At 43.9% G+C, this 10,205-nt stretch overlaps 1 protein-coding gene across 1 annotated transcript in view; it reads right to left on the bottom strand.

Moving 5' to 3' along the window:
* Positions 1 to 10,205, bottom strand: part of ZSCAN30 (zinc finger and SCAN domain containing 30) — an 18,319-nt gene that overhangs the window by 3,660 nt on the left and 4,454 nt on the right. The window contains exons 2-3 of the mRNA XM_010849759.1: positions 5,006 to 5,533; positions 4,592 to 4,730 (exon numbers count right to left, since the gene is read on the bottom strand). Of these exons, the coding sequence (XP_010848061.1) occupies positions 4,592 to 4,730; positions 5,006 to 5,413 (547 nt within the window). The 5' untranslated portion in view covers positions 5,414 to 5,533. The remainder of the gene's footprint in view (positions 1 to 4,591; positions 4,731 to 5,005; positions 5,534 to 10,205) is intronic.

Genomic DNA, 10,205 nt, shown 5'->3' with positions numbered 1-10,205 from the left:
AGTTACATAATTTACAGGATTTAAAATATCTCTTACTCCTTGGAAGGAAAGTTATAACCAACCTAGACAGCATATTAAAAAGCAGAAATATTACTTTGCCAACAAAGGTCTGTCTAGTCAAGGCTATGGATTTTCCAGCAGTCATGTATGGATGTGAGAGTTGGACTATAAAGAAAGCTGAGCACCAAAGAATTGATGCTTTTGAACTGTGGTTTTGGAGAGGACTCTTGAGAGTCCCTTGGACTGCAAGGAGATCCAACCAGTCCATCCTAAAGGAAATCAGTCCTGAATATTCATTGGAAGGACTGATGTTGAAGCTGAAACTCCAATACTTTGGCCACCTGATGTGAAGAGTTGACTCATTTGAAAAGACCCTGGTCCTGGGAAAGACTGAAGACTGAAGGCGGAAGGAGAAGGTGACAGAGGATGAGATGGTTGGATGGCATCACTGACTCAATGGACATGAGCTTGAGTAAACTCTGGAAGTTGGTGATGGACAGGGAGGCCTCGCTTGCTGAAGTTCATGGGGTTGCAAAGAGTCAGACACGACTGAGTGAACTGAACTGAACTGAAAATACCTCTTCAAATTCTGTAATTACATGAAGTCAAATCATGAGACCAGTACAAAATCCTGACCTTAGATGTATAGATCAGGAAAATATCGACTTTTATTCTTTCAACTATATATGTTTATTATATAAAAATATTAGGATAAACAGTTAACTAGAATAATTTATGGAAATTTAAGATTGAACGTAGAATAACAAATGACTACTTGAGTATTTAGAAATATTTGTACAAAAATAAGCCAAATAATCTAATTACTATCTCCCAAGAATGAATGATAATTCACAACCAAGCCCAAAGTCCAGAGGCTGGAGGGCAGAGTACAGATTATAGGAGACACTCTGGAAGAGAAATAAGCCATAGGTTTCCCTATAGAAAAGCTCTTCTATATAACATCCCCTGGTGGCTCAGAGGTTAAAACGTCTGCCTGGAATGCAGGAGACCCAGGTTCAATCCCTGGGTCGGGAAGATCCCCTGGAGAAGGAAATGGCAACCCACTCCAGTACTCTTGCCTGGAGAATCCCATGGAGGGAGGAGCCTGGTAGGCTACAGTCCACGGGGTCGCAAAGAGTTGGACACGACTGAGTGACTTCACTTTCACTTTCACCCCACCCCACTACTTCCCTACCTTTTCAATACCCTGTATGGTCTAAAATCCTCTTACCTAGGGACTCAGGCTTAATTGCACAGGGTAACACTATAAAGATGATGCTCCACTGCCCACCCAAATCACCTTCACCAGTATGGTGCCTCCTTCCCTCAGCTGCTGCAACTGTTGGCTCCTAATGACCTACAGCTGTCCCCTTCTCTGGAGACTTTCCCTGGCAGATGAAAGCCACCCGGCCTAGGAAATTACTCCACCCTCACCACCCTCCACCCCAACTCAAGAAGCGACAACTCAGCAGTACAATTATGCTCCAGGGGGATCCCTGCAAAGCCCCACCACATGGATTAAGCCAAGGCTAGGTTTCTTGATCTTGCCCCTTCCTAACCCTCCCTCTCTCACTCCATCCAGAGTTCTCCTGAAGAGCATGTTCTCAGCAAACCACCTGCACTCAAATCTCCAACACAGACTTCTCTTCTTGCAAGACATACTATTAGGCTAGTGAAGAAGCTACAGGAAAATTATATTATATATTATGTAACGAGGGTGTAAGGCTGTAAAAATTACGTGATGGCTCTTACAATCCAGTCAGAGTGGATTCCTCCAATGATTTAAACCTCAGGACCTAGGTAAAAGATGTGAAATGATCCACATTAATCCTTCAGAAGTGGAGGTGAAACCCTCATGACTAAGAAAGAGATCAGCATAACGAGATTCATCAGGAATCCAGTAAAGGCCATTCAAGGCCATATACTTAGGGACCAGGCATAAACGGAGGATGAGGAAGGCTGGATTGAGTCAAAAATGTAATACCACTGTGAAAGAGTGAACAATAAAAAGATGCAAAGTGCAACACGTAAGAGGGGTGTGAATCTACCTTATAAACTAGTCAGATCTTTATTAGAGTATTTTATTTTTTTATCCCTGTAGTTCAAATGAATGTGGAGAACCTGAAGCATGTCCAGGGGAATGACCAGAGATGGAACAGAGAGTCAGAGGCAGTGAGATGCTTAGTTAAAACAAAGTTAAAGGGCGGTGTACTCACTGCCTTTAAGAATAGGTTGTGTTTTATGAGGACTCTGCTGAACAAATAAAATAAAATGGAATTAAAGTTGGAAGTAGTTCATATCGACCCAGAAAAGAAGTTTAAGATTATTGTAGCTGGCTGGTCTGCTTGCTGTAACACAATACCATACACTGGATGGCTTAAACAACAGAAATTTACTTTCTCACAGTTCTGGAGGTTGGAAGTCCAAAATCAATGTGTTGACAGGTTTTTTCCCCCTCCAGGTCTACCTCTCTGTGGCTTGCAGTGGCTTTCTTTCCACTGTGTCCTTATATGGTTGTCCCTCAATTTGTGTTATGTCCCAGTCTCCTCTTCTTACAAGGACACAGTCATATTGGATTAGAGATCACCCTAACAATCCCATGTTAACTTATTTACTTCTTCAAAGGCTCTATCTCAAACACAGTCATATTCTGAGGTACTGGAGGCTAAGGCTTCAACACAGAAATTGGGGGCAGGGGGACATAATTCAGCCCACAACAAATATCAGAATGAAAAAAACAAGAATGACTTAAAAAATTACAGGACACTCTCATTCCTTAAGACCTTAAAAAAGGAATAATCTACTCTAACTGATTTAGATATTTACCTACTTTAAGGCAGAGGACTCGAGGAAATGATTGTTAAAGTCCACTTGAATGTAGCTCCTACTGGATGCAGAAGATGGTTCACTTGGCAAATGATGTGTCAGGAGAGCTGGAAGGGAGTTTCTCAGGAGGTCTCAATGTACAGATGCATGAGTTCCTTTGGTGAACTGCCAAAATCTGAGAGCTAGCCCTTGACCTTGTGGCCTCATAAACCTAACTTTATCATCATACAATGAATAGATTTACCTCTTGGGGTCAACTCTCATTAGCCAAGCTCATGAAACTGAGCAGGAAAACCACAATAAGAATGAATGAGTAATGTAACTGTCACACAGACCAGACTAGACTAATGTACTTTTTTATTATAGCTAAGTTTCATGGGAACTTAATAAGATTGTTTGGTAAAAATGAAATCGGAAGGGTAGGTGGGTGTAACAAACTTGTTCATGAAAACAAGTTAATAAGCCTGATGTATGTGCTGCCCATAGGGATGACTTTGCCAATAACATAAAGCCCCCTGGTCAGCTTCAAACCCACCCTTCGATGCCCTGCCTGTGACACACTTCTCCCTGGCCGACTGACACGATGTGAACTTTAACAGTAGGGGGGCCAAACAGACACTGGAGGAGGAAGGGTCTTCCCTTCCTGGTTCTGGTGTGCTCTCTTTGTTTCCCTGCAAGGTGCAGGGCACCATCCCTCAGCATGGCTTTCCAGCAAGTTCCGTGTCATGGCACCTCCCCATGGGGGGCTCCTGGCACTCAAAAAGGTGGCTTCTCAGGGAATTCTGCCCCCTAGAACACAACACTCTCCCCCCACCCATGAATGGCTGTCCTCAAACCCCAAAGAGCAGTTTCCCAGCAAGTCTGCCAGCAAGCACTTCTGGGAACATTTCAGCGGGCCACAGCTGTGCCCTTTTCAACAAGGTCTGGACCTCAGCTCTGCCAGGGGAGGGAGAGGATGTGGCACCCTCTTGCAGACTGGTTCCTTTCTGGGGTGATCCACCTCAATCCCGGAGACTCCTACATGTGTTATTTCTGTATACTTAATGGGGATTTTAAAAACTAGTTAGTAATTAATCCCCTGTCATAGTTAATAATTCTTAATGCTAAACTTCCCCTGTTCAAGCTACCATGTAATTTCTCTTACTGATACATTATTCGTCTTCATCTTAGGAATTGCCTTGACAGTAGGACCATAATATTAAAAAAACAGAATACTGGTCTTTGAATATTATGGGTATTATTAGAAAATTCTATTAGAGACCTTAATTTTTTCTAAGTTTCTTTTTTTATTTTTTTAATAATTTTAGTTTTTTTTTATTATGCTGGGTCTTCGCTGTTGTATATGGGCTTTCTCTACTTGCGGTGAGAGGCAGCTACTCTCTAGCTGCAGTGCACAGGCTTCTTACTGGGGTGCTCCTCGTGTGGTGGAGCGTGGGCTTCAGTAGTTGTGGTGGACTGGTTTAGTTGAGGCAGGTGGGATCTTCCCTGACCAGGGATGGAACCCGTGTCCTCAGCATTGGCAGACGAATTCTTAACCACTGGACCATCTGGGAAGTGCTGAGACCTTAACTCTTAACCCAGAATTAGAAATTATGTTGGAATTTCAGATTCTAGGCAGAGCCAAAGGAAGAATATTTCTAGGTAAGGGGGCTTTTCCACAACATTTAATGACAGTCACAAGCAGCAGTCATTAAGAAAATGCCCCATGCCACGCATTTACACCTTCACCTCCATCCTCAACCCCACATGGACTGTGGCTCCTCACCTGTCTCACAGAAAGCCTGGCACTCCTGAGTCTCATTCTTGCCCCGCTTTTCCAAGGGCTGGAGCTGGATACTCGGTGACTTCAGTGCTCCCACAGATGTCATTTCCTTCCAGGTCATTCCCTGGCCATGAGCTGTGTCCTAGGAGTAATCAAGTACCAACACTATGATTCTGAGGACACACAAGAGGAAAACCCCTAGAATAACAGGGCAGGCCAACCAGAGTCAGAAACTCAAGCAAATGATTAGATAGAGAACAATAAGGCTAATAGCTCTAGTGACTTGATCCTAGTGGACAAATAATAAGCCAAAAGACAAAAATTTTTATCGTTCTCTGGTAGCCCAGTCAAGTCACTCAGAATGGCTTTCTCATTAACCTACAAACGGTTAAACAAACCAACAAAACACCTCCCTACCTGTTGCCTTGGCTTGTCGAGCTCCTTCTCCAGCTCCTCCAACATCTCCACGGCGTCCTCTCCGCTCTCTGGTCGGTTCTCTCGGAACAAGGCCTGCAGTTCCTCGGGCAGGATGGCTAGGAACTGCTCCAGCACCAGCAGCTCCAGGATCTGCTCCTTGCTGAGCACCTCGGGCCTCAGCCACTGACAGCAAAGCTCACGGAGCTGGCCCAGCGCCTCTCGGGGCCCCGCGGAGTCAGAGTAGCCAAACTGCCTGAACCGCTGGCGGAAGGCCTCCTGGCTACAGGCGTTTCCCTGACGGCCAAAGTCCTGCCCCCAAACACAGTTTTCCTCTTCGACCTTCACCACGATGAGTCTTTCTTGCCCTTTTGGAGCACAGTAGGCCAAGGCTGCAGACTTCCCTGCCATTCTGGGCAGAGACAATCTGAATTCAGAGGCTGCCTAGCTGAAGTGGTGAGCAGATGGGTCTGTGTCTATGAGATTTCTTCTGAGTTCTGATGCTTCAGGGAGCTCCTGAGGTGGACGATGCTAATGTCACATAGGGGGAAAAATGTGTTTAGAATATAAATTCAGCTGTTTGAAGACCAGGTGACACAGAGCATAGCACTGTAAAGAAAACTGACGAGAAGGGAGCTTTTGTATAAATGATACATTCATAGATGATTCAGGATTTTTCTCAGGATGTGAAACGGAAAATGTTTAAGTATCACTGAAATAAATTCAACTTTTGGTGACCATGTTAGAGACAACATAGGAAACAGTAAGTAGTGCTCAAAAATCATGCAAAGCAGGAAAAACACTCTAGTGTATTATTACTCCTCAGAATAACAAGCACCACTTTACTGACCACCTACTAGATGCCAAGCACCTGCGAGATACTTAACATAAATTTAATATAACTTCCCTATGAATTCTGTAAGGACAATCATAACTGTGCCCATTGTCCAAATGAGGCTGCTGAGAATCATAAAGGGACCCAAGACACACAGCCAGTAAGCAGCACAACTGTGCTCAGCAACCAGAGTATTTATTAGCTCTTTCTATTAAGTCATGGGTTCTCTCCAAAGAGGGGCTTCCTGAGTGACTCAGTGGTAAAGAATCTGCCTGCCAATGCAGAAGACTTGGGTTCAATCCTTGGGTTGGGAAAATCCTCTGGAGAAGAAAATAGCAACCCACTCCATTTATTCTTGCCTGGGAAATCCCACAGACAGAGGAGCCTGGCAGGCTACAATCCATGGGGTCACAAAGAGTTGGATACGACTTAGCGACTAAACAACAACAACTCTCCAAAGAAGGGAATCTGCACTTAATAAACCTACCTTGGGCAAGGCACTTTACAAATACAATTTTATCAGAAAGTGTAAATAACACTAGCAGGTATGCATTATCATCCCCACTTTACAGATGAGGAAACTGAGGTTCTCAAAAGCTAAGTAATTTGCCCAAGGTCCCAAACTGGTATACAGCAAAGTCAAGACATGAACCTAGGAGTAGCCCAACTCTGATGCACTGGCTTTTTAAAATTACAGAATGGGTTAATGCCCAGGACAATCTAGGTTGACACTAAATTAAATTAAGAATGAGGGTGAAACTGTTAAGGAAAAGTCATGGAGAATGGCCACGGTGATGTACATAAAAGGAAGGTTTATTCTTGACTTTAAGTCACAAGGTTCTGAGACACAAAGAAAAGAGGAATGGATTCCTTCATCCATTATCTCAACAATACTTGAGCTCTGTGCTAAGCAGTATACTGATCAGGATTCTCAGGGTACGAAGGTCTGTTTTCAAGGACTCCTAGTTTAGTACAGGAAAGTGACAAACACAGTGCAATATACCCAAGGATCGAGAGAAGCAGACAAGGTAGCCCGGAAAGATAACCAAGACCAGGAAGAACTGTCTGCCTGGGCGAATCATCTCAGCATAGCCTGATATGTGTGAGCTGGGTAAAGCCGTAGAGGAAGGTCATTCAGGCAAGCAGTGGGATGGCAAGTAAGAGGATGTGGCCCATTGAGGAAAATGCAGGTAATTCAGAAAGGCCAGGCTCAGCGTGCTATGGCTCAGAATCAACCATGGAACACAGACATCAGGACAGACTTGTTGAATCAGAATCTCCATGGGTGGGACTCCAATAAGCTCCATAGATGCTTCTGATATGCAGCCAGGGTACAAAGTACTGGACAGAGTACCTCTGCCTAGGCAGAGGTAAGGAATAGTGAGAGAGGAGAGACCTCAACAAAGAGAAATTTAGGGACATTTTTCTTCTTAATTTTGTGGTACTTGGAAAATATTAAATACATTTCTTTAGTTCTTCTTACAATTGACATTTAAGAAATTCCATGACAATGCACAAATATTATCCCTCACCAACTTGTCCTCCACTGGGTGGCTAAAGCACTCTCACTGCTCCTTCTCCATCTCCTTCACAGGCCCACCCTCCTCTACATCAGAGTTCCATAGGTCAGCCTTAAGCCCACCACCACTGCTCTTAGTCTCTCCCAGGAATCTCATCCTGACCTTCAGTTACCATCCACTTCTAGTCTTGAGCTCCCATCTGAGCTCCAGTTCTCTGTGCCCGTTGTGACTCACATCCATCATAAATCCTCTTGAATTTCTCAAAAGGACCTCAAACTCAGCACATCCATGATCAACTGATGATTCCTCCCACTGCAACCTGCTCTTCTCGCAGGAAGATCCCCCTCAGAAAGCAGCAATAACCATCTGGCTGTATTGCCAGAAACATGAAAGCATGCCTAACACATTCTTCCTATATTTAATTCAAATTGAGTCCTATTGATTTTATTTCCTATCTCCAGAATCTACCTTTCCCCATCACTACCAGCACCATCTTCATTTCAGCAACTATCCTTGTCACACTGTATGAGAACGCAGTCTGCTTCTAATGTAACCACAGTGACTTCTTCAAGTTGCAGATCCGATCTTGTTCCCCCGACTAGTTTCAAAAAAGCAAAAACAAAAACAATGGGTAATCAACAAGGACCTACTGTAAAGCACAAGGAACTCTGCTCAACATTCTATAACAACTTAAATGGGAAAAGAATTTGAAATACAATACAAACACGTGTAACAATCACCTAGCTGTACACCTGAAACTAACACAAGATTGTTAATTTACTATATATACGTGCTTAGTCACTCAGTCCTGTCTGAGCCTTTGTGACCCCATGGACTATAGCCCACCAGGCTCCTCAGTCTATGAGATTTTCCAGGCAAGAATACTGGAGTGGGTAGCCATTCCCTTCTACAGGGGAATCTTCCTGACCCAGGGATCGAACACAAGTCTCTGCATTGCAGGCAGATTCTCTATTATCTGAGCCACCAGGGAAGCCCACTAATCAACTATGGAGGTGGTGGTTTAGTTGCTAAGTCGAGTTCGACTCTTGCGATCCCATGGACTGTAGCTTGCCAGGCTCCTCTATCCATGGGATTCTCCAGGCAAGAATACTAGAGTGGGTCACCATTTCCTTCTCCAGAGGATCTTCCTGACCCAGGAATTAAACCCACGGCCTCCTGAATTGCAGGCAGATTCTTTACCGACTGAGTTATGAGGGAAGTCCTATGTCAACTATACTCCAATATAAAATAAAAATTAAAGACAAAAAAACTCCAAAGCCCTTCAGCTTTGGAGTTAAAACTCCAAACTCACTTTAGCCCACATGAGTCTGTCTTTGCACTCATGTCACTTTACAGATTCCCGGGCCACACCCCAGCCTGAGCCAGAACCTCATGGATGGGGTTTTAGATCTGTAAAACAGTCTGCAAGCAATTCTGATGTGTAGGCAGGCTTGAGAACCCTGGACCATTCAGGAAGTCATGAAAGAGAATCATGTTCCTTTCCCTCAGAGCACTTCTCTCATTTTGTCAGTATATATACAGCCCCAGTACAGTTCAATTCAGTTCAGTCGCTCAGTTGTGGCAGATTCTTTGCAACCCCATGAATCATGGCACTCCAGGCCTCCCTGTCCATCACCAAATCCCAGAGTTTACTCAAACTCATGTCCATCGAGTCAGTGATACCATCACCATCTCATCCTCTGTCATCCCCTTCTCCTCCTGCCCCCAATCCCTCCCAGCATCAGAGTCTTTTCCAAAGAGTAAACTCTTCACATGAGGTGGTCAAAGTATTGGAGTTTCAGCTTCAGTATCAGTCCTTCCAATAAACATCCAGGACTGATCTCCTTCAGAATGGACTGGTTGGATCTCCTTGCAGTCCAAGGGACTCTCAAGAGTCTTCTCCAACACCACTGTTCAAAAGCATCAATTCTTCGGCACTCAGCTTTCTTCACAGTCCAACTCTCACATCCATGCATGACCACTGGAAAAACCATAGCCTTGACTAGACGGACCTTTGTTGGCAAAGTAATGTCTCTGCTTTTGAATATGCTATCTAGGTTGGTCATAACTTTCCTTCCAAGGAGTAAGTGTCGTTTAATTTCATGGCTGCAGTCACCATCTGCAGTGATTTTGGAGCCCAAAAAGATAAAGTCTGACACTGTTTCCACTGTTTCCCCATCTATTTCCCATGAAGTGATGGGACCAGATGCCATGATCTTCGTTTTCTGAATGTTGAGCTTTAAGCCAACTTTTTCACTCTCCTCTTTCACTTTCATCAAGAGGCTTTTTGGTTCCTCTTCACTTTCTGCCATAAGGGTGGTGCCATCTGCATATCTTGAGGTTATTGATATTTCTCCTGGCAATCTTGATTCCAGCTTGTGTTTCTTCCAGCCCAGCGTTTCTCATGATGTACTCTGCATATAAATTAAATAAGCAGGGTGACAATATACAGCCTTGATGTACTCCTTTTTCTATTTGGAACCAGTCTAACTGTCCAGTTCTAACTGTTGCTTCCTGACCTGCATATAGGTTTCTCAAGAGCCAAGTCAGGTTGCCAAATTCAGACTTAAATTGAAGAAAGTAGGGAAAACCACTAGACCATTCAGGTATGACCTAAATCAAATCCCTTATGATTATACAGTGGAAGTGAGAAATAGATTTAAGGGACTAGATCTGATAGATAGAATGCCTGATGAACTATGGACTGAGGTTCATGACATTGTACAGGAGACAGGGATCAAGACCATCCCCATAGAAAAGAAATGCAAAAAAGCAAAATGGCTGTCTGGGGAGGCCTTACAAATAGCTGTGAAAAGAAGAGAAGTGAAAAGCAAAGAAAAGGAAAGAT

This window comes from Bison bison, unplaced genomic scaffold, assembly GCF_000754665.1.
Source record: "Bison bison bison isolate TAMUID 2011002044 unplaced genomic scaffold, Bison_UMD1.0 scf7180017864286, whole genome shotgun sequence".
NCBI classification, from domain to species: domain Eukaryota; kingdom Metazoa; phylum Chordata; class Mammalia; order Artiodactyla; family Bovidae; genus Bison; species Bison bison.
This window is presented reverse-complemented; position numbering and strand designations above follow the sequence as displayed.